General features: G+C 52.5%; 2 protein-coding genes across 5 annotated transcripts; both read right to left on the minus strand.

Moving 5' to 3' along the window:
- Positions 1-260: 260 nt before the first annotated feature.
- Positions 261-4,546, minus strand: GPSM3 (G protein signaling modulator 3). 4 transcript variants are annotated; one of them, XM_054569165.1, is made up of 5 exons: positions 4,406-4,546; positions 2,035-2,079; positions 1,721-1,820; positions 1,306-1,505; positions 261-1,018 (listed from the first exon to the last, which is right to left on the minus strand). In XM_054569165.1, exons 2-5 carry the CDS (start codon positions 2,074-2,076, stop codon positions 881-883), a joined length of 480 nt encoding a protein of 159 aa, XP_054425140.1. In that variant the 5' UTR covers positions 2,077-2,079; positions 4,406-4,546; the 3' UTR covers positions 261-880. The 4 variants fall into 4 exon arrangements, with proteins under 4 accessions (XP_054425140.1, XP_054425137.1, XP_054425138.1 ...); XM_054569162.1 differs by having other exon boundaries at positions 1,721-1,826; XM_054569163.1 differs by lacking the exon at positions 4,406-4,546 and adding an exon at positions 2,302-2,352 and having other exon boundaries at positions 1,721-1,826.
- On the minus strand, positions 4,408-23,294 carry NOTCH4 (notch receptor 4). Its single transcript, XM_054570198.1, is given in 43 exon segments — positions 4,408-4,500; positions 4,502-5,005; positions 5,007-5,083; positions 5,086-5,143; positions 5,394-5,494; positions 5,999-6,136; positions 6,358-6,657; positions 7,639-7,683; positions 7,686-7,784; positions 8,130-8,330; positions 8,893-8,977; positions 8,979-9,078; positions 9,153-9,323; positions 9,325-9,385; positions 9,388-9,527; positions 10,066-10,147; positions 10,150-10,211; positions 10,213-10,311; positions 10,313-10,455; positions 10,458-10,583; positions 11,441-11,553; positions 11,807-12,100; positions 13,519-13,590; positions 13,874-13,945; positions 13,948-14,018; positions 14,606-14,718; positions 14,721-14,779; positions 15,569-15,691; positions 15,773-15,889; positions 17,135-17,264; positions 18,592-18,659; positions 18,662-18,738; positions 18,771-18,833; positions 19,139-19,208; positions 19,211-19,282; positions 19,404-19,640; positions 19,754-19,833; positions 19,835-19,874; positions 19,961-20,237; positions 20,239-20,282; positions 21,883-22,175; positions 22,361-22,442; positions 23,228-23,294. Coding segments are annotated over 43 exon segments (5,319 nt in total).
- Positions 23,295-25,820: the final 2,526 nt, after the last annotated feature.

The raw sequence follows: 25,820 nt of genomic DNA on the forward strand, positions 1-25,820 counted from the left end.
CACAGACAGCTCAGTTCATATTTCTTGTTCTAATGACTCCCCTCCCTGTTCTACTTAATTAAAATCAGGAGAGGGGCGCCGGGAGGGGGGGCTAATTAAGGAGGTCTCCAGCCGTTGCTTAATAAGCCAGTAATTAACCAGCCAAGGAGGGGAGCTGGCCCCGGGCCAGACTGGGGAGAGAGGCAGCCTCAGGCCTCACTGCCCTTACGCTCCGCCCGCAGCCCCAGATATCAGTCTTAGTCCAGAAGGGAATTACATTTATTCATACAATCAAAACATCAGACAGACGCAGAGCAGCGGTGGAGAGGGACGGTGGGCGGAGCTGTGTCCATTCACAGCCTGGAGGCCCCCTAGTCCTGGGGCTGGGACGTGCTCGTTGTCGCGTGGGAGAATAGTCTCTATCTCTTTGCTGTGCCCACCCTCTTTTTCTTCTTTTTTGGAAAGAGGGTGGAACTGTCCTTCAGGTCACAACCTTAGGAGATTGGCCTTTTCTTGGGAACTGGAGGCCTGAGGCCTCAGATCCTGCCTAGTGGTGGCTTGACTACTGGGGGTGTCCCCCCAGTTTAGGACCAAGACTCCAAGCTACTCCCTGAGATCAGAGTAGTGATGGGATGTCCTTTGGTGGCTGGGATCCTATCACTGCCTCAAGCTCCCATGTACTCAGGGAGGGATTTAAATGACTATCCTACCTTGACTATTCCCAGGGTTTGAGGACATTCACCCCCATCACTTTCCAGAGAGTGTGAATAAGGGTGATGAGTATTGAGATTTCTGCTGGGTCTAGTCTCTGGTGCCCCTGCCAAGCAGGGTTGAGGGCATGCAGTGGGCTGCCCAGCTTCGAGACTCAGGAGCGCAGAGGGACTAGTGGAGGGCTCAAGTCTCAGCACGTGTGCGTGGGGGGCCGGGACCTTTGTTCTTCCATTCTTCCCCCACCCTGAACTCTCAGCAGCAATTCCAGGAGCTCCTGCCCCCCTGGCGGTAGGGGAGGCTCTGACCGCTGGGCTTCCATCCGCTGGCACTGGAGGAATGGGTGGAGGGAAAGGCGTTGGTGAGGCTCTAAGAGGAGCAGGCCTTGAAAGGAGCCAGGGCTGGTTTGAGGAGCATGTGATGGGATTAGGGGGACTAGGACCTGGGGAGGAGGCAAATACAGGTACCTGGGGAGATGGAGGGGTAGGGCCCCAAAGAGAATAGGGCAAAGAGACCAGGAAACCTAAGTCTTGCTTCCGGGGGGTGGTGGTGGTAGGGTGGTGGTGGGTGGGTGTGTGTGTGTGTGTGTGTGTGTGTGTGTGTAAGAGGGTGTCTCACCTGGTGACTGAGGATGGTGCTGTAGAGCTGTTCTCTGTCCTCAAGAGGCCAGGGTGGGGCTGGGGCTAGTCTTGGGGGATTGTGGAGGGCTTGGAAAGTGGCCCTCTGCTCCTCTAGGCGACGGGACTGAGCCTCAGCCACCAGGTCCAGAAGGAGCTCAGTCTGCAGGGAGAGCAGGGAGGCCGAGCGGGGTCCCAGGGCTGAGAGAGGAGGGGAAGGGCTCAGAGAAGTTGGCAGGGGATGGGGACGGGGACAGGGACAGAGGTGATCAGGGACTGATGCTCAGAGGTAAGGGCGTACAATGGGGAGTTCAGAGAAGGTGGGAAAAAAGCCCATGATGGAGTAGACTCTGGTAATAGGATCAGGAAAGATGTGGGCACCAGGGTCAGGGATCTCCCTGGGTGGGTGGAAGTACCTGTGAGGCGGGTCCCTGGAGGAGGGGATGGAGGAGCAGATCGCCAAGGCCGAGTGCTGATGGTCACAGGGGGCCAGCTGTGCTCATCCTGATGGGGGCCCTGATGCTGAGACATCCATTCCACTCAAGCAGGGGTAGGGTGGGCAGGGGGCTAGGCCAGTGGCCTTTTTTTGTTCTCCCTTTGTCTCTGTCCCTGCCCCAGTGTGCCCAAGCCCTTCCAAGTCCCCCTGAGTCCACCATCACTAGGTCTCTGCTCAGATTCTCTCACCTCCTTTTCTCGCAGGGTCAGCCTCCCCCACCGGGTGCCAGCTTACCTGCTCACCATCCTCTTCTTCCTGGGGTCTCTCAGCCTCCATCCCCTGGAGGGGAGAAACCAACGGGGGAGGGGTAGCAAGGATTTGGAGGGCCGGAACCCTTAGTTCCTGAGGGGAGTGGGGGCTGGAAGGGGTGGGGGTGAGCCGGGGGCTGGATGTCTGGGTACTAAGCAGGAAGCTGGGTTCCTGGTCAACACCCCCCACGGCCCCGCCCATCCCTGTCAACTTCCTCCAGCTCTCTTTTCCCACCCAAACTGCTTGCTCAACCTCATTCTCCCCAGGGGAGCAGAGACTGCCAAAAGCTCCTCCAGCACAGTAGTGGAGAGGTTTCAAGGTGGGCCAGAACTTCTGGCCTTTCCATCTCTAGGGCCTCAGTCCCTGCCCCACCCCCCTCTTTTCAGCTCTATCCCCTCCTCCCCTTCAGCTCTGTCAACACAGGAACTAGCTGCACAGGAAGTGGTTTCACTCCTCCAAACCCTCACCCCCAGGTCCTTTCTCTCCCTAAGATGGACCCTGACATAGGATTTGGCCTTCCCTGCTTCCCAGCCTTGTTGGGACGGGGACAGTGGGAAGCAGGAGTCAGATCCAGGGATGTCAGACCCTCATACATACACCCCTAGCACTGTGTCCAACGCACAGTGACGGTCCAATCGATGTGTTGAATAGTTAATCCTGCCCTCTAGGTGCTTGGTCTATTCAGCAGACAAGATACGCACCAAATGTGAGGCATGGGCCAGGGAAAACTTTCCTTTGGTCCTGAATGAGGGATATAGAAATGAAAAAAAGAGAGGACCACCTCCCTGGCTTGGTCTTTGATTTGTGCTGATCAGGCTGGCTGGTACCAAGGTGGAAGCACAACAGATAAGACATTTGGGACCTCTACATGGAAACCTGTCATAGTAGGGTGTTTACAGCTGAGTGACTTCAAACACGAAATGGGATGAAGAGCTTAGTCCTGCCACTTAAATGCCTTGCAATCTTGGCCAAATAAAATCTGCCTCAGTTTCTGAGTTAAATCGAGTTTTAGTAGACCTAATCGTTGATGTGAGGATGAAATGTGATAAAGCACTTGGTATAGTGAATGCTCAATAAATGGTAGTTATTACAAGGCATATGTCAAAGGTAGTGTGGGTTTGGTTCCAGACCACCACAATAAAGTGCTTATCACAATAAAGTGCTTATCACAATAAAGTGACATGTTTCGGTTTCCCAGTGCATATGCTTACAACTATACTGTAGTCAATTAAGTGTGCAACAGCATTATCTTAAAAACAATGATCATATCTTAACTAAGAAACCCTTTATTGCTAAGAAACGCTAACCATCATCTGAGCCTTCGGTGAGTCAATCTTTTTGTTGCCAGGTCTTTGCTTCAATGTTAATGAAAACATATCTGTGAAGCACACCAAGATGAGGTATGCTTGTACAATATTAGCTTTCAAAATGCCTCCAGCATTCAAGTCTCAGGCTCATCACCACCATGAAAAAGGTGTAGCCACATTGCTGAAAATTGGATTGTTTGAAATGTCCTCTCCAACTTCCTCTACCTAACTTGAGCCCCTGTGAGTTTCCTAAGTGACCTTGTAAGATGGACAAAGGGTCTAGTATGTGGCTTCTCCTTGGTCTACTATAGATTCTTGCTTTCAGATGATACCCTAAGTTAACATAGGACCTTCAAATCTTATTCTTGCTCTTAAACTATACTGAAATTCTCCATCCAAATAGAATTTGGGAAACAAAATTCTGAAAAGGCTGTGTGGTCACTCCCTTATTTTTTCCATTGCACTCCCCAACCCTTCACAAGTGGGCAACACTTTACATCAGCATTATTATCTGGTGACAGATTTGGGGTTCTTAAATAGAGATAGCAGTGGCTATAAGAGTGGTGCTCCATCCCTGCAGTGATTTGTTGGGGGCAGGGGTAGTGAGAATGAAAGGCGTCAGCAGCTGGAGTGGCCCTTGACACTCCTGCCACCCAGCACCTGCAATGCCTGGCACGTAGCAGGTGTTTAATAAATATTTGTTAGCTGCTTGTAGGTAGTGGGAGTGATATAAAGGCTGCTTTTGGGAACCAAAGACAGATAGGAAAGAACATCTTACATCCTATCTATCTGTAGCTCTTGGTTCTAGTTCAGGGTACTTGGCCTACTCCACCCCACCCTCCTGAAGTCCCTCACTCTTACTTTCTGGGGGACGGACTGGGCCCGCTTCATCCCAGCACCCTCAACTCTTCTCCACGTGGAAGATGACGTTTGTGAGTGGGCACACACTTATTTGGGGGGGGACGCTATATTCCCGATCCCCTACTTTTGGGGCTCAGAGAGCTTTAAAATCTGGAGAACTGCCAGATGGTCACTTAATAGGTACTCACTTTTAGAATCCCACCCTGTCATTAGCCTTCTACTTTTGACCTTCGCTTATTGCATTTAAGGGTATTACTTGGTGGGCTGGGGGACTGACTACAGGTAACTCGAGATTCCCGATCCGGGGACGGAAAAAGGCAAGAAGGCGGAATCAGAGTGTTGGAGGTGGGACCGGAGGCACCCAAGGCCACCCAGTCTCAGGGCCAGTCAGCTGAGGCCACACCCCCGCTCCAGGCCGCGACCCCGGATCTTCCTTGTACCACTGCACGTTTGCGCCGCGGCTCGCACACGACTGCGGAAAACCTCCGGCCGCGGGGCGGGCCTCTTCCGGCTTCTCCTTTCGATTGGCTTTGGCACTGCGAATAGGCCCCGCCCCCACGCGCGGCCAAATCTACCGACAAAGTTTGGGTTTGCAGACCTACTCCGCCCCCGTGCGGGACTGTTCCCGCTGACAGCGTCTGGCTGCGCAACAGAGCCCCGTACACGCGCGGCAGCACGCTTCCCGAGGCGGTCTGCGCACGCGCGAAGGCTCCCGCCCCGCGGCTCGGCGTGGTTTTGTGACGCGTCCCTGGTGGCCCCCCCCTTTGAAGCAGAGCCAGCAGATCCCAGCTGATTTCTCTAGTGAGCGATGTCTGCAGGCGCTAGTCCCGCTTGATCCCTCAGTCCTCTGACCGCCCCCAGCGCTCTAGTAGCTAGACTACCTCCACCTCCCTTTCTCGGGAGGCCAGGAACAGTGGCATCTGCTCCTCCGTGGGAGGAAACCGCCATTAGGGAGGTCAGAGAAGGCCATACACACAAGACTGGCCTTTTGTGACTCCACCTACTTGACTGCTGGTCCCCTGCCCGTCTAGTTTGGGGGAGTTCCTGAACTTTCCACCTCTCCCGCCCCTCCCCCTCCCCTCCCCTCCCCTCCCCTCCCCCTCTCCCCCGTCCCCCCGTCCCCCTTCCCCCCCTTCTCCCTTTCTTTTTTATAGGGAGCCCTCCACCCGTTATAACCCTGCCGTCCTGGGCATCCTTATCGGCTCCGGCTTGGAGAAGGGAGCGGGCGACCCCGGTATTGTTCACGGCGGCGGCCCAGTGCAGACTGGTTTTTCCTGGGGAACGACAGGAGAGGTTGTCACCCTTAGGGTGGGATTAGACACCTGGATTCCCTTTTCCCAAGGATTGTGGTTTTGGGGGAAGGGCTATCCGGGCCGGTGGGCTCCCCGGTCCCTCAAAGGCGGAAGCGTTGCCCGGGTGACCACAGGCGGGCAGGAATTGTTGTCCCTGGTGACGTCACCGGCGCGTTGACGGGACAATGGGGCATTGTTCTGGGGCCGGTGGAACCTGGAGACCCCTCCGCCTTCTCACCGACAGTGCCTCCCCATCCTAGTTTACATTGGGCCAGGACGGTGTGTATCGTTGAAGATGATGGGGGAAGGCACTTGCTTTATTCTGTCAACGCACCGCAGATTTACCACCCTGACACCAGGGTGGGAGGGAATGCCCCAGCCTTCAGTTGCTCCTCTGCTGTTCCCCCCGCCCCACACATTTTATCTCACACCCCTGCTGCTCAGCTTCTCTATAGCTCATTAATCTCCCCACCCCCAGATCCATATCCCATTTATCTCTGGCTCCCACAGCTGCTTGGGCTGAAATCAATTCTTTAACCAGGTCCTCCACTGCCAGCCTGGCGGCCAGCATCAGGGCCGTGGTCCCATCCTTGCATCCACTGTGGCCTGCCTGCTGTGGAGTAGGAGCTGGAGGGCCAGGCAGGGCCAGTGACCCCTGGTATGGGCTTCTAGCTCAGGGGCCTCGCACTGTTAATCACCTCCCAATCTGTATTCAGCCATCTGTTCCTGTTTCCCTTTCAGGTCCCTATCTCATATCACCTTCCTCTTTACCAAACCCTAGAGAAAGCTTTTGTTCAGCCTTGCTTCCAAGTTGGGTCCCCATTCTCTTCGGTGACCCCATGGTGCACTGATCTGGCAAACCTCCCAAGCATCAGCAGCCACAGCGGTATGAAGGGGTGTGCGCCCTGTTCTGTCTGGCTGGTTGGGGTTGGCTCCAGTCTGAAAGAGGTGGCGGGCTGCAGTTGGCTGGGAGAATTGGGCAGCCAGGTGCAGAGGGGTCTTTCTAGTCCCCACAGTGTGAGCCTGGGGGCAGGCCCTTCCATCTAACAGAGGATCCCAGGACTCTGAACTTTCCAGCCATGCCCCCTGGAAGGTCCTGGACTCCACTCCCCCAGAGTAGACTGCTGATACCAGGAGTGTCACCCTATCTGTGGGTGGGAGACAAGGGATGGGAGACGTCAATATAAGGACATAAGGGGGGTTGGAGAACATGGAGCCTCAGGGAGAATCACAGCCTGAGGTGTCAGGAAGCCCATCTCTGGCTCTTGATTTTGTGTGGCTTTAGTCAAGTGACTTATAGTCTCTGGGCTTCAGTTTCCACATCTCTAAAAGGAACAAGCAGGTCTTAATTCTCTAATAATCTAGGACAGTGGTTCTCAAACTTGAGTTTGGATTAGATTCACCTGGAGGACTTGGTGCAAACAGATTCCTCATTATCTGAATCAGGAGCTCTGGAGTGGAGCCTGAGAATGAATATTTCCTTATTTATTTCTTTCCTTTCCCTTTCTCTTTCTTTCCTTTCCCTTTGTTTTTCTTTCCCGTTCTCCCTCTCCCTTTCTCCTTCCTCCCCCCACCCCCTTTTTAAAAAAAGATTTTATTTATTGACCTGACCAGTGTGGCTGAGTTGGTTGAGCATCACCCTGCAAAGTGAAAGATCGCTGATTTGATTCCTGGCCAGGGCACATTCCTGGGCTGTGGGCTGGTCCCTCGTTGGTTCATGTGCAGGAGGCAATCGATCGATGTTTCTCTCCCTTTCTCCCTCCTTTTCCCTCTCCCTCAACATAGATTTTATTTTTAGAGCGAGGGGAAAGGAGAGAAACATTGATCAGTTACCTCTTGCTCCTCCTGGGGACTGAACCTACAACCCAGGCAAGTGCCCTGACTGGGAATTGAATCAGCGACCTTTCGCTTTATGGGATAACACCCAACCAACTGAGCCACACCGATCAGGACCTGAGAATTTCTAACAATTTCCTTGATGATATTGATTCTTCTTGTCCCAGCACCACATTTTGAAAATCACCATTCTAAGGCACTAACTTTAACATTTGTTTCTCCAGGTCTGATATCAAACCATTTTTTGATTCTAAGGGTCAAAGATTTTTTTTGGTCTGAGTTGGTTCACATACGAGGTCCATGGGTATCCATATCAGGGATATCCATCTCAGACTCCTGGGAGGAGTCAGCATGGCTGCCTGGAGGAGCTCCTGACAGTCACCACTCAGAGACCAGAGCTGGCACTTGGCAGGTGAGGCCGTTTCTTCAGCCTTGGGATCTGAAAAACAATTAATGAAAGAAGGTTGACTTGTCCCTTTAACCCTTCTATCTGCCTCCGTGCTTTCACCAAGCCTACCTCCTTTTCTTCTTCAGTGACTAAGCACATTGCAACTCCATCCTCATCAACTTCTGCCTCTGGTTTCAGTGTCCTGGAAGAGGGTGAGTGGGTAGAGGACCTTCAGGGTCCACAAGGTTTCCAGCAGCCTTGCTATCCCTTTCCCCTTCTTGTTTTCAACTTCTGCAATGGCATCTCTTGTTGCCTCTAATCATAAATATCTTCAGAAGCACGAGTTCACTCCCTGAGCCCCAGTTCTTCCTCATCTCACTTGAGGATGATGCTTACCCAGTGGTGGCTGGCGTGGGCAAGGAGCTGGCTGAGTCCGAGGCCTTTGAGTAAATCCAGGGGGCTGCCAGGGGGTCCCGTGCTCCTGGTGCTGCTGCTGTTGCTGCTGCCGGATGAGCTGGAGTACGAGAAGAGTCCCGAGGGCCAGGAGAAACACCCCAGCCACCAGTGGGCACAGCACAGGCCAGGGAAGCTGGTTGGCTGGGGGTACCCCATGTACATGGGGTTCATGGACCAAGACCATGTTCTTGGTCACTGGTGAGAGACATAGTCAAAAGGAGGCCATTCTAGGTGGGGCTGGGTACTACTGTGAGACCCTTGGGTCTCGGTTTCCTCATATGTAAAATAGGAATATCAATAGCATCTTCCTCAATGACATTGTTGGGAGGATAAAAGGACTTAACACTGTGAAGCACTTAGAGCACAGCCTGGCATAGTGAGTGCGATGTAAAAGGTCTTATTCTTTTATGAGCTCTGAATGAATGCAGGAATGATTGGATACATTCTGTCTAATAGAGAGGATGGATCAAAACCTGAGGTTGGTGGGAGATCTATGATAGAGGTTAGAATAAAGTCCTTAGGAAAATAAGGAAGGAGATTGTAGAGCAAATGGGCCATGGGAAGTTCCAGTTAGAGAAAAAGAGGTTAACAAGGGTAAGTCCCCACAAACAGCATTTGAGACCCAGCGATCCTTTTTCATTTGCTCTCCATTGCTGGTTACTGGCATGAAAGCTGGCCTGGGAGCAGAGTCAGGGGAAGGCACAGGGCCACCTACCAGTGCCTGCACGAGGGGGAGCAGCCAGCAGCGGTCCTGGCAGTAGGGGCTTTAGGGCTCCCACTGCAGCCATTGGCAGCAAGGAAGCAGAGCAGGAGTCCAGGGTCCCAGGGACAGTGGGATGCAGGGTAGTCAGGGCCACAGTGGGACAAATCCACACCCATCACTGCAAACCTGCAGGGAAGGCACCTCAGAGACCCTTGTGTGGGTCCCTCCCTGGCTCCCTTCCCTCCGCCTCACCTTCTTACCCTGTGCTGAGGGAGTCCGTCTCCTTGCCCACAGGCTGCGTTTGAGGGGCTGCTGTCTCCTGATGAGAGGGGTCTGGGATTCATCCTAGCTCCTCTTTGGCCTGGGCCCCAGGAAAGGGGTACACCATGTCTCTGCTGTCACTATCCTTCCTCACACAGAGCTCTACCCTCAGTCAGGGGCAGTACCTGGGCCAGGGAAAGTAGCTGCTGGTTGGCTGGGGCGCTGGTGAGACCAGGGAAGGCCCCCGCTTGGAATTCCCACCTCCGTCAGGAGGCCTGCAGGTGCCCCCATCCCAGCCACATTCTGGAGTGTTGCAGCCTTTCTTGCATTGCCCATTGTGGAAGTGATCATGGCCGAACTGGTCATAGGCTGGGCTGTGGGGTGAGTAGAGGAGCACTCAGGACCCCCAAAGAAACCTGACTCCCTCCGTCTCAGAGAGGATTCCTGATATTCCGCAGCCTGTAGGGCACTGGTTGCTAAGCGGGGGCAGCTCCATAGAAATGCGCTTAGTCAGGCCCTGATTGATAGGTAGCCCAGACACCCTAATGGACACCTTGTTTCCTACCCTCCCAAGCTCTCCTGTCTCCCTGAAGGAGAGCCTGAGGTCCTTTCCTGTCAGCGGGGCAGGTTGCTTTGGTAAGTACTCTGTGGCTGCGGGGCTTAGGGGCTTGAACCCAGAGCTCTCAGCAAAGAACACAGGCCGAAGCAGTGCCTGTTCTTGGTCACCCATTAAATTGATGCTGCTTGTCTCCCTAGGATGGAATGTAGGGTCTTCTACCTCTTCTTAGCAATGCTTACGAGGGCGGAAACTCCTTGGAGTTTGAGGCTGCGGTCACACTGTAACTCAGAGGCATCTACGTCTCTCCTGCCCTCACCATGGCACCCAACCCCAAATCAGGGTTTCAGGCTCACGTGCAGGCTGGAGGAATCTCACAGTCGTAGCCATCAAACAGACATTCTTCAGAGTCACACTGCGGATGGCACTGCCCATCTGGACGAGAAGCGAGCAACAGGAGTGGGAGGGGCAGCCCTTCCAAGGGCCCAGGACCTCCAGGGAGCCGTCCCCCATCCCAGTTTCCTTCTGGGCCACTGCGGCCAGTATCACAGGCCCTGTCCCCGCCTGTGCCCTCACATCTCTTTGCTCTGGGTCTCTGACACGGGCGCTGGGGAGCTGGGAGGGCAGGAGCACCGAAAGCCTGGGCCCCCCAGCGTGGAGGTCTCTGAGCAGTTGCTGTTGTGCAGGCAAGGAAGAGGAGGGCCACAGCCCTGCGCAGGTGGGGTCAGGCAGTCGGCCTGACTGTGCAGCCACGGAGGCTGACACAGTGGGGTGGGATGCCGGACCTGGGGGAGGGCAGACACAGGCCACCGTGGTGGCCATGATGGAGGCCACAGGAGGGGGCTCTGTGGCTGCAGGTGGGGCCTTCAAAACCCTGTGGAGAGAAGAGATTCTGGGGAAGGACCTTGCATTATTATTCCTACTTGCCCCAAGCAAACTCTGGGATTAAAATAACTCAGGGACCTAGAGGCTCATATCTGGAGGGGGCCTCAGGAAACTTAAAGTTAATCATTTTTATAGATGTTGAAACCATGTCCCATACAGACATTACATAGTGGTGAAAATGGATGAACCACAGCTATGTGCAACAAGCTGGATGAACTGTAGTATTGCGATGCAAGTCCTGGCATACTAACCAGTTAACAGAGTAATATTAATTGACTAATATTACCTTAATCCTTAGAAATAGAATTATATACTTATTCTTCCTCTGGTAGGGAAACAGGACAGAGGACCTAAGTACATGTAAGTTATTAATATTGTAATGCTTGGGTTCGATTCATGGGTGTTATATTGTAAGAATAATAAAATAATAGAAAGCCATGCACAAACCAGTGGTGTAAGTGTATTATGAATGAAGGCTTAAAATTAACCTAATTGTATGTATGCACCTGAGGACCACAGTGCGCACGCGCGCGCACACACACACACATATGCACACACAGAGTTAAAAGAACTAAGAACTTATCCAAGGTCACCCAGCTTGACCTTGGAGACCTTCCCTTGGTCAATGCCCATGATTTCTGAAAATTCCATTTGTGCTACCACTTGATCCCACCCTCTCCCACCCCTGTGTTCTGAGAGGTGCTCAACTCTGTGACCAAGGGATGGCTTTCTCCAATGATTCCCACACCAGTGCTCCCAGGTTCCCCTCCAGGATCCGAGCTCAGGCTTTTGCAACCTTGTGTCAGTGTTGCGGGCTATAGAGAAGGCAGCTTTGCAGTCACTCACCTTGGGACAGTGGCAGCTGAAACCCGGCGGTGGTCCTGCTGTGGCCTCACAAAACCCTCCATGGGAGCAGGGCTGGCTCTGGCAGGGGTCTGTCTCCATTTCATACCACTGGCCTGAGGCGGGGGTGGGATTCGATGTCACACACTGCTTTGGCCACTGCCTCCTTTCTAGCTCATTCCTGGGAGTTGGCCCAGCACTAACTGCAGAGGGCAGAGGGATCCTGGGTCATATTCTCTGGGCTGGCGTGTGAGGCTGGACAAGGTGACGAGGCTGCCACGTGGGAAGGGATTGTCTGGGTTTCCACGGTCAGCTCAGCTGTGCTACAGGGATGCCTATGCCCCACCTCACCCCCATCCTAGGCCTCACCTGTGTGTCCAGGCAGATACTGGCAGTAGAAGGCATATGCTAGAGAGTGGCAGGCTGCAGTGTCTTTGAGGGGCAGGGCTGGACCAGGCACATTCACATCCCCCTCACAGTGCAGCCCCGCAAAGCCTGGAGGGCAGACACGGTGGAAGCCTCCAGGTTTAGGGGTGCAGGTCCCATGGTTGTGACAGGGCTGGGACTGACAAGCATTGGGTTCCTTTGAGCAGCTCTGTCCACTGTAGCCTGGGGCACACTGCAAGCAAAGAGATGGAACCAGGAAGAGAGCCCACCCCAGCACTACAGGGGACCCAGCTCAAGACTGTCTGCCCAGCTCTTACCTTCCAGCTCCACAGTGTCACTCAATTCACCAGTCATCACGGCCACATTTAGCTTCAGCCATATCGACCCCACATGACACACAATTGTTCAATAACACACAACTTAACCTTCCACTGCTCCAGTCCCATACAATCTCTAGGACACACTGCCACTAAACATAGCTCCATTTTTTGGTTAAACCTCTCTCCCCACCCACACACCCACCAGGCTGTGTCAGGCTTTATTAATTTGTAAGCATTTATTGAATGCCTACTTTGTGCCAGTCACCATTTTATGCAGCAGGAATAAAAAGAAAACCAGAATTCATCCCTGCTTCCATGAAGTTTTCAGGCAACCAGGAGAGACAGAACTTCTTGCATGATTTATATGCATAACCTTATAAAGCCCCCCTAAAAACCGTCTATATGGATTATCTCATTTGATTCTCATTTCACAGAAATGGAAATTGATTCCTTGAAAGATTAAGTGATGTCTACAAGTCACGCAGCTAGTAGGTGGCAGAGCTGGTATTCAGTGCAACTCTGTGACTCTATAACCGATGCCCTTAACCATTTTCTGATTGTTTTATATCATTCTACTGGAAAGAGGAGTCACACGATGAGGTCTGCACCATGTGCTGAGTTCCTGCAAGAGGAAAGTGAGCATGCAAGAATGAAATACCAAGAAGTCTTCAGAAAGGTGGAGAAAAAAGCATTAACAAAGAAGTGGCCAGAGCCCTGGCTAGAAGCTCCATTGGTTACAGTGTTGTCCTGATACACAAAGGTTGCAGGTTCGATCCCTGGTCCAGGTACATACAAGAATCAACTACATTGACATTTCTCTCTCTCCTTTCCTCTCTGTCTCTCAAAATCAATAAATAAAAAGAAACTACTAAGTTGTTAAAAAACAAAACAAAACAAAAACAAAAATGACCAGAGGGCTGGAAGAAGCAGATGAGGAGGGTGCTTTGGAAACTTCTGGAGGGAGTTTCATGAAAGAGGAAGTAAGGCTGAGTAACAGGTGCGGGGATTCCTATTGATCAGTACACTGTTTTTGTGTGTGTGTGAAAATGTTCACAATCAAAAGTTAAGGTTAGGTTAAGTGCATGGTGCCTTCTATCTGGACTTGTGGTTCTGAATATAGGAATCAGGTGGCTCAGACTTGAATCTCAGGTTTGCCTCTCTTGCTCAGTGACATGACCACCAAGGAGAGGCCTGAACCCAGCCTGGAGGGAAGTTCAGGACATCCTTCTGAGGAAGGCGACCCCTGGGTATCATCCAGTGGAAGAGGGGTGGGGAGGGCCATCAGGAAGCCAGAGTGGGTTGTGCAGGGAAGCCAGTAGCAGTTTCGTGTTGCCAGAGCAGAGACTGGGAAGGTGGGATGAGGAGACATGAGGCCTGAGCAGCAGGACGGGCTGGATCTTGCAGGGCCTGAGTGACAAGCTGTCAGCTCTGCAGTGCAGGTGGGCCCTGAGGGAAGCAGGTGGGGACTGAGAAAGAGAACCCTCCTTTTCTTCTCTCATTCCTCCTCCCTTTCCCTTCCTTCCTTTCTTCATCCCCACCCCTACTCTCCTCTACTCAACAGCTTTTCTTTCTTACCACCTCCGCACATCACCTGTGTCCTCTGTAGCTTGTGCCCAGTTTTCCTTGGTGGTGACAGACTGAGAGCCCTTTGCCACTTGTCTCCATTGGCCTTACCTTTTATTTAGAGGGTGGCCAGCCCTGGGCGTATATAGTTTAGGGAATGCCTCACCTGTGTAGCCTGTGGGGCATGTGCAGTTGGAGCCAGAGGGCTGGGGGTGGCAGGTCCTCCCATGGGCCAGGACATGGAGATGCAGACCCCCAGCTCTGCCTCACACTCTGGTCCTGTCCAACCCACGTCAGACACATGTGAGGATCTGGCCATAAAGAGAAAGGGGAGGGTTTGCTTTCCTTCCCTACCCATTGGACAGACCCCTAGGACCTCTTCATTTTTTGGCCCTGAGACTCTGGCCCTTTTCTTCAGTGTCTTTGCTCTTAGCATTGTCCCCCTTTCACCTCCCCTGTGCTCATTTTCTCCAACTAAATAGATATATTCCTTCTATAATGTTTATCACCTATCTTTCCTCATTAGAATGAAAGCTCCTTAAGAGCACTTTGTCTTCTTTGTTCTATGCTGTTCGCCCAGACCCTAGAACAATATTCACACATAGCAGATGCTCAATAAATGTTTGGATCATGGATTGACCCTGGGATTTAATGCTCTTCTTTCTGCTCTGACCCTCTAGTTCTCTGTTCTCCCCATTATTTATGAACTATCCCCTCATTGGATAATACTCACCAATCCAGCCTTCCCATTGGCTGTGACCGCAGTCAGACCTTTGCTGTCTCCTCGCTCTTCCCCATTGGTCATTTCCCACAGACTTGCCCTTTGCTGGCTGTCTTCTCCTGCCCAGGCTGAAGACCTAGAGGCAAGTGCAAATGCAAAATGTCTGGGAGATGTTACCTCTGGCAGCGCCCGTGCTGGCAGGTGCACTTGTCCTCAGTGGGGGCACAGCCAGGGCTTCCACTGGGGCAGAGGCAGTGGAGGGGCAGAGAGGTCTTGTCCTTCCGATGCTTGGGCATTTTTGCTTGGGCTGGCAGAGGTTGGGGGCACACAGGGGAACCTCACAGAGATGCCCTGGGGTGGGTAGATGGGTCAGAGAGAAAACAGGGTCCCTCCATGTCCTTGATGGGGTTAAAGGCCACTCTTACATACAACGTGCTCACTGCTCATCAACTTGCCCTTCAGTTCCCTACTGTATTGCCTCGGGATACTGTCTAACGTCCTCAGAATGGCACATGGGGTCCTGTAGGACAGGCCCTTCCTACAACTTCTATGTCTCTCCTCTTTGCCCTGTTGCACCCTAAGCTCTGGGTGTCCTTCAGCTCCTGAAGTGGGGTGGCCTTTTCCTCCCTCTGCACCTTTGCATGTGTAGCATCTGCAGCTAAAACATGCTGTCTGGCCTTCTATCTTGACAAACTCTCAATCATTTTTCAAGACTCAGCTCATGAAGCCCTCTCATCTCTAGTCTGGGTTGGTGTGTCCTCTGTGCTCCTGGCATCCTGTGCATTCTGCTCTCAGAGCGCCTCTCTGGGCCGTAATGAACAAGAGACTTGTTAGTCTTTCTGCCCTAGATTTAAAGCCACTTGAGGATGGCAGCTCTCTTACTCAACGCTGTGTCTGTGTCTGGCATGGTCAGCACTTAATAAATGCTTGTTAACCATTCATGTTAGGCCCAGAGGGCCCTACAGTAACTCTACCCTCAGCTCATGGTTGTATAGTCATGCCAGTTTTGCACTGAATAAGGTGTTCTGCTGTCATTCAAATCTCACATCCCAACCCTCAAACACCCACCAGTGACCTCTGTACTACCCCAAAATGACTCAAATATCCCCACCAGTGCTTGCCATCGACTCCCCTGCTGACCTGTGAAGCCAGAGGGACAGAGGCAAAAGAAGACTCCTGGGAGATCAAGGCAGCTGGGGCCCATGGGGCATGGGCCACTCAGACACTCACCTGTCTCCACCTGCCAGCGTGGACCTTCAAAGCCTATGGCACAGCGGCAAGCCAAGGGGCCTGGGCAGTCTGCCTCTGGCCCCCACTCTCCCTCCGGTGTCTGAGCCCATCTGCCTGTGAGACACTTGCAATGGAAGGACCCAGGCTGGTCCTGGCACTACCCACCATTGGCACAGGGAGAGCTGCCACACTTGTTGACATCCTCCTCACAGCGGGAGCCTGTGAATCCTGCTGGGGCTGGAGTAGGTGGGACAGATGGTGAAGGGCACCTTTTTTTTCCTCTACATTTATTAGGGAGCTTGTTACAAATGTTAGACTGAGCTTTACAGGCATGATTTCATGGATTTGAAGAAGGAATTAAGGGTTTACACTGATATTTAGTCTCTCTTTACATATACAGAAATGACTTTGCTACAGATCAAAAGGTTTGGTTTGGGGTTTTGTCGAAATGTATCATTATATAATGAAGGCACCGATTTGAGGGCTTCTTAAATAGTGATTTGAGTTTCAGGATGTAACAGAGCATAACTTGGTGACTTTATTCTTCATATAAATAAGGCATCACTGGATATATTTACTAATGCTGAAAATACATTTTATCAAAAGCATAGCCCTGGCTGGTGTAGCTCAATGGATTAAGCTCTGACCTGCAAACCAAAGGGTTGTAGGTTTGATTCCCAGTCAGGGCACATGCCTGGGTTGCAGGCCAGGTCCCCAGTTAGGGGTGTGCGAGAGGCAATCACACATTGATGTTCCTCTCCCCTCTTTCTCCCTCCCTTCTCCTCTCTCTAAAAATAAGTAAAGTCTTTAAAAAAACCATAAATACCAGTCTTGGCCTTTCCCCTGGCCAGGAAAGGTGAACCCGGAGGGCTTCCCAGAGAACACTCTTGGGGCAGGAATGGGTGATAGGAGGGCGATGCAGGAAGGTGAAACTCAGCCACCCGCCAGCTGGGTGACTTTGGGAAGCTACTTGACCCTTAATACATGGAGCTCCTCTGGGCTCCAGCTTCCTCCCCTGAAGAGGATTAATAATGGAATTGACCTCAGGGTACCATTAAAAGGAGTAAAAAAAAAAAAAAAAATGCCTGAAAAGTAGAGCTATGTGCGTGGCCCAGAGTAAATATTCAATAAACACCAGTGATTATCGCCTCCGAGGACAGAGGTGTCTGATGCAGTGGAGCGGCCTGGCAGCTCTCCCTGTGTACCTGATGTGCAGTGCCCGGATCGGCCCGGGACCCTCATATGCAGAGGCGCATACAGTGGACCCTGAGGTAGGTCTGGAAAGGAGGGTTTTAGGGTGATTTGGAAACACAGAGATGAGGATGGGTGGGTAAGCAAGGGAAGGAGTATTTGGGGGATATAACAGAGGAGGGTTTGGACAGCAGAACAGTTGGAGAAATGTGGAGTCCTTGGTAGTCCCAGGAAAGCTTCGAGAGGCCTCAGGCCTGAACTGTGGAGGCTCAGAGGCCTGGGGGCGGAGGGTAGAGCAGAATCTGCTCTCATCGGGCAGGCGCGTGCCCTGGAAGCCATTGAGCTGGTTGTGGCAGTAGGCCTGGTTCAAGCAAGGAGCCGAGGCACACTTGTCGGTCTCCATCTCGGAGCCACTCTCCTAAGCCTGAGGACGTGGAGTTGTGGTGAGGGCCGAGGCTCAGCCAGGTCTTCTGCTCCCACCGCCGTGTGCCCCATCTAGCAACCCCTCCCAGGGTGCTATGTATATGTGAGTTGCAGAGATGAACATGAAGCCCTACTGCTCTGCTGTGTGGCTTTGCTCCCGTTGGTGAGAAAGCTCTAAGAGCAGGACACCTGCCGGGACTGGTGGGAGGGGCTGCGAGGACTTGCCGTTCCTCTGTGCACAGAAGGCAGGTTGATCAGCCTGGAAGTCCCCAAGGGACAAATGAGACAAGTAGGCGTCTGCTTGGAGGTGACCCACTCTTGTTCTCCCTGGGCAGGCCTCTGTGCTAGGGAGACCAGGCTCATCAACAGGGACATTCGAAGGGCATTGGGGAGGCTGTGTCTCTCTCAGATTTGTCCTGTTTCTTCAGGCTTGTCCTGGTGTCCACTGTTTCATCCTGAACCAAAGCTCATTAGCATCTGGACCACGGCTGCTCTCCCTCTTCTTGCCTGGGAAGCCTGCCTCTGAAGCTTCTTGATGTCCACAACCTTGTCCCTTAGATTATCGAACAGCTTTAAAAAGGCAGTGTGGTGGAGTAGCTAACACCATCGAAGCCCCAGGTTTGGATCCTGGCTCTGCCACTTACAAGCTGGATGACCTTGGATAGGTCACATAACCTGTCTGTGCTTCAGTTTCTTCATTTATAAAGTGGGTATAGTAACAATGCTGACCTCACAGGGTTACTGTAAAAATTAGATCATGCATGTAAGGTGCCTAGGTTGTAACTAGCACAAAGTAAGTTATTATTGTGCTGGTTTCATTCCATTTCCTGATATTGTTGGCTGTCACTATCTCCCTGGGGAGACTTTTCCCTTAACAACTAGTGTAGAGGTGGGTGCAGCGTTGCAGTATCCCTCTCCTGCTGCATCAAATTCAAGCAACTGGAGTTCGAAGGCTTTACTGTCAAGAAACAGAGGAGAGTTTCTGTATTAGGAAGAGCATTCTGGGTTGGCATGAAGTTTATTAATTGCTGTTCTGCTCTCCCCTGATGGGCCTCCATGTACAGTGGACCAGGTTGTGTATTCTACAAAGACCATGAAATGAGTGCTCCCTGCTCACCCCAGAGTTGAGCAGTGCACAACCTTACTGCCATCTGTGGCCCTTCTCCCAGGGGCCACGGGCTTCCTCATCTGGGGTGAGGAGAGGAGGAGAAGCATTCTTGGGTAACTGACCTCAACTGGCCTGAGGTTAGCTCTGCTCTGGAGGGGCAATGGCCTGTGGGTTCAGGACTAGTCCTGTCTCTCCTACTCAAGGCCCCCACCCAGCTGGTACCTGGTGGGCAGAGGCAGTGGCAGGTGGCAAGCACGTCCAGTCAGGTGCTGCATGGGACAGGCATTCTTCGTGATTGGCCTTGCAGCAGGAGCCTGGGTAGCCAGGGGAACAGAGGCAAACGGTGGCAGCGGGGCGAGGCACGGGGTGCGGGGGTGGGGTGGGGCGGGGTTGAGACAGGAGCTGCCATGTTCACAGGGACCAGAGCCTCGCTGGGCTGGGAGGAGAGAAGAGCTGGGTCCACAGGGGTCAGGGTGGGACGGCCACAAGGCCAGGCTGCTTGCGGGGCATAGGGGCCTGTTTGTGGTAGATGAGACCATATTGGGAAAGGCCTGTGTCTTTAAGATGGAGAGGGACTAAATTCCTTCTGAAGGGCTGAGCATTGGTGAGAAGACCATGTAGGGAAGAAAAGTTAAATTTGGACAAATTCATGAAAAAGAGTTGTTTATATTTTTAATTTGGAAAACAATTTGTCTCTGTGCAGAGGCTCTCTGGGGGCTCAGAGAAGATCTGATATAGGGGTGCCTCACCCATCTGACTCATCCAGGTCCTGGTGGCAGGTGGGCCCTGCGTAGCCAGGCTGACACAGGCAGAGTGTGGCGCCTGTTGGGGGTTGGTGCTGCACTGGGCTTCCTCGTGGCATGGCTGGCTCAGGCGCATGTCCGCCATGTGACACAGCAGGCCTGCAGGATGTGGGGGGAGGGTAGAGTGAAGCTCTCAGTGGCCACTTGAAGCTCCCATATACTCCCCTGCTTTTCTCATAACCCCCTCTCCTCCCCACTCCCAGGACTCTCTGCCCCACACCTGTGCGGCCAGGTGGGCAGAGGCAGGAAAAGAAGCCCATGTGGTCAACACAAATGGATCCTGGGGCACAGGTGGCAGCAGCACAGTTGTCCAGGTTCTCCTTGCAGCCTGTGACTCCCCAGTCACTTACACAAACACAATGGAAGGCACCAGCTGAGTTCTGGCAGGTACCCCCGTTTCTGCAGCGAGGGAGATCCTGGGGCTCACATTCATCCACATCTTCAGAGCAGTCCCAGCCTGCAGGAGGGCAGGACAGAGACACGAGCTGGAGCTGGGGGCCCCGTGGGAAAGGAGGTCAGGGCCTGACCATCTGGGCCATTGGTGCTATGAACTTGGCTTAAACAGCTCACCAGTCCAGGCCTCTGAGCAGAGGCAAGTGTAGGTGCCCCTCCCATCTGGGCACGTGCCCCCACTCTGATACTGGTGCCTGACAGTCATCCGGATTCACCTTACCACTGAAGCCTGTGAGACCTGATAGGGTCATGGGATCAGCTGAGGGCGGGAGACAACATGCCTGCCCAGGGACGGGCTTCAGGAGGCCCCCTGTGAGGACACACCTGGGGGGCAGAGGCAGAGATGGAAGGTGGAGTCTCTCCCTGGAACCAGCTGGCAGGTGCCCCCATTGGGACAGCCTGTTGGGGGACAGGGTCCTGGCCACAGCTCACAGTGTAGATCTTCCTGTCCAGTGGGGCAGAGACATTGGAAGGACACCAGGGTGTTACGGCAGGTGGTGCCCTTGGGGCAGGGTCCTGGGTCTGGAAAACACTCATTGACATTGTGTTCGCAGTGGCACTGGATCTGGGGGTAGGTGGTCAGACATCCCCCTCCGTTCAATGCAGGGGTTGGCTGAGCAGAAGCCCTGAAGTTGGCACTGCTCACCTAAGGCCGAGGACAGAGGGGTCAGTCAGCGCTGCACACCTTCCAACACCTCTGGGAGAACCCAGCTCTCCCTCTGCATTCTCTAACTTTCCTATTTCTGTCCCATTCCTCCTGTGCCCTATTTGCCCTGTCCTATCACCCTTGCCTCAGTTTTGTCTTTTCCTTGAGAGGGTCGTATCTGGAGTGACTATATTTTCTAAGCCAGAAAAAGGACATGTAGTTGTTGGTGAGATGTTGCCAAGCGGCCCTGCCTGGGAAGATCTGGGACACAGGATCCCTTCAGTGGTGACCTTGGTGGGGAGGTGGAAAGTGCAGTCCTCTGCAGGCAGGAGGCTTAGAACCTTGCTGCTCCACAACTGCCTAGGCACCTCTGGGCGGTAGTCTGGCCTCTCTCATCCTGATTTCCTAATCTTTGGGTGGGTGTAGGGATCCGGCAGTGATAAGAGACTCCCTTCACAACTGTGTGCACCAGTGGTGATGGCGGCAGTGGTGGCAGCCCCCACTCACGGCCTGCTAGCTGTGTGGCAGCTGCTGGGCTATGTAAGTACCTCCTCAGTACCTCCTGGCCCTCCTTGCAACAGCCATTTAAAGTGCTCACGTCAGGTGACAACTGAGGACCAGGGAGCTCAAATACCTGTTGCAGGGTCACACGACTAGTCAGTGGCAGAGCTGGCATCAGACCTGGGGGAGGGGCTGCTCCAGAGCCCTGACTCTGACACACAGGCCTGGTAAGTTGCCAATGACCATCCTTGTCACACGTGCTAGTCTCTCACGCCCAGCGTCAGGCCCGGTTTCCTCAGAATTACCTGGGCAGCTTAAAAATCTTCATGCCACAGGCGCACCCCAGACCCACAAAATCACCCTCTGGGAATTTTTAAGATATTCCAGGTGATTGCTGTGCCTAGGCAAGTTTGAGAAGCCTTGCCTCTAGCCTGCCCCGCACAGAGCCACCCACATTTCAGGAACTTTTTTTTACCTATGTGACCTTTTGCTGCCTGGCCCAGCCCCTCCATCCCGATCTGGTCCTGTGGGCCCTTTCTCTCTCCAGGGCCTCACAGCTCTGTTTATGCCCCTGACCATGTCCTCAGAGTAGCACACCCTTCCCATCACATGTCCTGCACTCTTGTCCTAGGGGCGCAGCCTCCAGCATTCCTCTCCCTGGGTCAGATCCTTTCCACCCCCATCTCACCGCCCCCATCACACATCCCCTGATGGAGGTCTTTCCAGGTGGCCTGGTGGGCACCCACCAGGAGTCAGAGGCTGCTGAGGTGCTTGGAATGCAGAGATTCCTGGTTGTGCTGCATTAACACTCTAGCTACTGGGTTGAGAGGAGTTTGAGGGGGCTGGGAAAGGGGCCATTGTGGTACACTAAGGGGGTTATGGCACTAGCAGTTTACCAACTAGTTTGGAAATATTTCATCATTTTAATAATCAGTACAACTATGCTGGTGAATGTCAATCTTGGGTAAATATGCCACCAAGAATCATCTTGTTGATGCTCACGGCCTCTTTCCTCACCAGGGCTCAGTCGTCTTTCCTACCCCACAGCCCAGCTCACTGCTCCTGCCATCCTCTCTTCCACACCCCCATCAGTACTCACCTGTCCGTCCGGGCAAGCAGGAGCATTGTGGGAGCCTGAAGGCCTGTATGTGGCAGTAGCCCATTTTGGAACAGAAAGAAGAACAGGGGTCCTTGAGCTGGGCCTGGCACCTCTCGCTAGTGAAGCCAGAGGGGCAGATGCAGAGGAAGCTGGTGGTTACAAGAGAGAAGGGGCTGGAGGAGCCTGGAAGGGCCGGAAGCAGGGCTTGGCAGCTGCCCCCATTCTGGTGGAGCTGGGCATCCTGGCAGGGGTCAGGAAACTGGCATGTCTCCCCCAGGAAGCCAGGAGCACACCTGGGCGGTGGGGGGTTGGGGGGAAGAGGAAAACTCACATCACCAGACCCGGTTGCCTCCTCTCCCATCTCCTTCCCTCTTTTGCCTTCATTTGTTTCCTTTCATCTCCTTCACCTTCTCCTTCCCTCTTTCTCTGCTGCTCTCTCTCCCCCTTTCCACCCTCTCACCCACCCAGACACACTCACTGGCAGGTGTCTTGGCCCTGAGACAGGCTCAGGCAGGTGCCTCCATTGGCACAGCGTTCTCAGAAACTCCCACAAGGCAGCCCTAGGGATGGAGGCAAGTATGAGCTGGGAGCAGGAAGCAAAGTGCTCCACCTGTCCTCCAGGTGCTGCAGAGGAACGGCTTGCAGCAGCCCTGCACTTTGTGTGCGCACATGCGTGCGCGCACTCTTAACCACCATTAGCCTCCATGCCTTTGTTTCTAGTCCCCACATGGTGCAGGCCCTAGACTCCTAGATCTCAGGTCTCTCAGTTACTAATCCTCTCCCCCTTTTCCCATTTTTACTCTGATCTCCCAAGTCTAGCCTCTGGCTCCATCCTCAGAAGCAAGTCAACAGGGATAAGGAACTCCTGGGAGGTGAATGGCTGAGACAGAGAAAGGATTTACCCCCGGAAGGGCCCAGCATTGAGCCATGGAGGAATGGGTGGGGGAGGGCAGTGGGAGGCAGCTGGACAGGGAAAGGGGCTTGGTAGGCCCTTGACCTTTCCTTGTCTCTATCTCCTGCACCCCTCACATCCCTTTCCCTACCAGGTGATCAGTCTGTTCCTCTTCCCCTCCAAAATGAGCCCACTGTCCCCCAGCTCCAGGGCTCACTGGATACTCCCTGAGGGTGGGCACCTTGTCATCCATCCCCCAACAGCCTCCACCTGGCACCAGGCCCCTAGCCTTGGTCTGTGCAGATGCAGCAGCAGAGGCTGTCCTGATCAATGGGGTAGGAATCTCCTTCATCCAGTGTTACCTCACAGCATGGTGCTTGGTCTCCTGTCCCCAACACACCAGACACCTTCTAAGGAAGATCGGTTCCCCACCTCTTCCACCTTGTGCCTTACCTCTGGTCTTCACCACAGAGCAGCGCAGCAGCAGCAGCAGCAGCAGCAGCAGTGAAGGGGGATGCATCCCAGAGCCTGGCACCACAGAGCCCTCACTAAATCAGTAGCCACCTCCTCTGCTCCCAGGGCCCTCTTCCTCTTCCTTGGCTTGCCTGCAGGTCTCATGTCTGAGCTATTTCCTGAGTCACTCAATGTCCAGGACATCCTAGTGATGGGGGAGTGGGGGAGGGGCTTTCATCCCTGACAACTCCCTGGGGAACAGGACAGAGTGGCCAGAGGGCAGGTGATGGGAGGGGAGTACTGGTCTGGTTGGGGCCCCTGGAGACAGTCTCAGCTCTTCTGTTGATGTGCTCTCTTTCTAGACACGGGAGCTGTGAGGTGGCTGCCCGTGCTCTGGAGGGTCAGGACCGGGAAACTGATGTGTGGGGTGATGGGAGCTCTGCCAGCCTTCTTCCCAGGGGAGGATGCTTGTTTTTGGAAATCACTACAGATGCTCCTCAGAGATTCTGTAACTTTGCATAACTTGAAACTACTACCCTTGGCAGAGGAAATCCAGAGGACTTCTGGGCTTTACCTTGGCCCTTACTAGGGTTTCCCTCCTTTTGGGAATGGGCAAGATGCCCACTGGTTTTGGGGGAAATTTTGGCCTTCCTTTGGAGGGGAATGTATAACATTGTCATCAATGATAAATGACATCTTTTGCACTCAGTTTTGCAGTCTGGATTATTTGTTGCAAACACTGCATTTGGGTTCTTTTCCCCCCTTGCCTCCCTCCTTCTACTGCAGAGGTTCCTGGGAGGCAAGGAATGCCAGTCATTGACTTTAAAATCAGAATAAATAAAATCACAGAAGAGAATTTATTGCCCTGACTTACCTTACTGAGTAAACCCTGTACTTCGGGGGCCACCACACTCGGACTTCCTCTGCTAGCACAGGAGCGAGTCAGGGTGGCTGCAGCTGTGGCAGCAGCTGACAGCTAGCATGAGGAGCCCTCCTGCAGCCTGGTGTGCCCTTAGCAATTTCCTCTCCCAATGGATGTCCTTTGCCAGCACTATTAAAAAAGCTTTTTTAAAATCCTCACCTGCGGATATGTTTATTGATTTTAGAGAGAGAGAAAGAGATCAACGTGAGAGAGAAACATCAATCGGTTGTCTCCTGTATGCACCCTGACTTGGGGATTGAACATACAACCTAGGTATGTGCTCTGACTGGAGACTGAACCTGCAGACTTTTGGTGTACAAGACAGTGCTCCAACCAACTGAGCCATCTGGCCAGGGCACCAGCACCATGTATTTTTTTTTTAAATTTTATTTTAAATAATATAAAATACAAAGAAAAAGGGCAATAATACTAAAAATAATTTCAGGATACTTTTCACTCAGATTCACCAGATGATATCATCTAACCACATTTGTTTTTATCAGTATTTCTCTAAATACATGTTAGAATTTTTCCTGAACCATTTGAGAGTAAGTTGTACACAAGATGTCCCTCCACTGGTAAACACATTGGTGTGAATTTCATAAGAATAAGGACATTCTTTTACATAACTACAGTACAAATATCAAAATCCGGAAGCTGTTAAACAAAAAATGTTAACGTTCATAGCTGAAAGTCTTTTTATTTATTTATTTGAAGATTATATTTATTTATTTTTTAGAGAGAGAGGAAGGGAGGGAAAAAGAGAGGGAGAGAAACATTAATTGGTTGCCTTTTTGAATGCTCCCTGACAGGAGATCAAACTTGAAATCCAGGCATGGGCCCCTGGAGACCCCTTGCCCTTTGGGATGACATCCAACCAACAAAGCCACATCAGTCAAAGCCTGAAAGTCTTTCCTCCCAATACACCAAGGTTGCCGGTTTGATCCCCAGTCAGGGCACATAAAAGAATAAACCAGTGAATGCATCAATAAGTGGAACAACAAATTGGGGTTTCTCTCTCTCTCAAATCAATAAATTTAAAAAAATGGTTTATTAGGTCATAGGTAGCAAAAAAAAAAAAAAAAAAACAACAAAAAAAAACAGAGCCAGCCTTGGGGTCTGGGGCCTAAACCCCCAGCAGCATGGCTTATGAGAAGCTCAGGAGTGGTCTTTGTCATGGCCTTACATACTTGGAGACCTAAAGTAATCGCATAGGATGGTCTGAAATTAAAACTTCCTAACTAAAAGAAGGTCGTGGGGGTGGTCATTTCCTAGGCTAGAATCTTCCCTAAAAAACTCAATCTTAACCTTAACTCAGCCTGTCTATTGTCATTTTGCATCTACAATAACATTCCTTTGATTGTCAGAGTAACTTTTTTCTGATCCCTCTGGGCACAGCAGCCACACCAGAGACCACAATTCCCCTCATTGTTATTGTTATGTTAATTGTTGACTGTTAACTCTCCTGTACCTGTAACAGGGGTGGGTCTGGGCAGACTCCAAAAGTGTGCCAGAACCAGCACCTCCTCCCAGAAGGGAGGGTGTTGCGGAAAGCTCTGAGGGCTGCAGATTGAAACAGCAGCCAGCACTTAACACGCCCAGGGCAATGGTAAACAATGACAACACTGCTCAAACCAGCAAGGCTAAAGACTCTGCCCCCTTTAGGAAAAT

This window comes from Pteronotus mesoamericanus, unplaced genomic scaffold, assembly GCF_021234165.1.
Source record: "Pteronotus mesoamericanus isolate MK-2021 breed Mesoamerican mustached bat unplaced genomic scaffold, CSHL_Meso_final contig_20, whole genome shotgun sequence".
Classification (NCBI taxonomy): domain Eukaryota; kingdom Metazoa; phylum Chordata; class Mammalia; order Chiroptera; family Mormoopidae; genus Pteronotus; species Pteronotus mesoamericanus.

Excerpts from the sequence above, each read along its gene's own strand:
- GPSM3 (XM_054569162.1), bottom strand. The coding sequence starts at position 2,076 with ATGGAGGCTGAGAGACCCCAGGAAGAAGAGGATGGTGAGCAG. Across the intron at positions 1,827-2,034 it reads AAGAAGAGGATGGTGAGCAG|CATCAGGGCCCCCATCAGGA; the intron begins GTAAGCTGGCAC and ends TGGATGTCTCAG. Across the intron at positions 1,019-1,305 it reads GCACCATCCTCAGTCACCAG|TGCCAGCGGATGGAAGCCCA; the intron begins GTGAGACACCCT and ends CCATTCCTCCAG.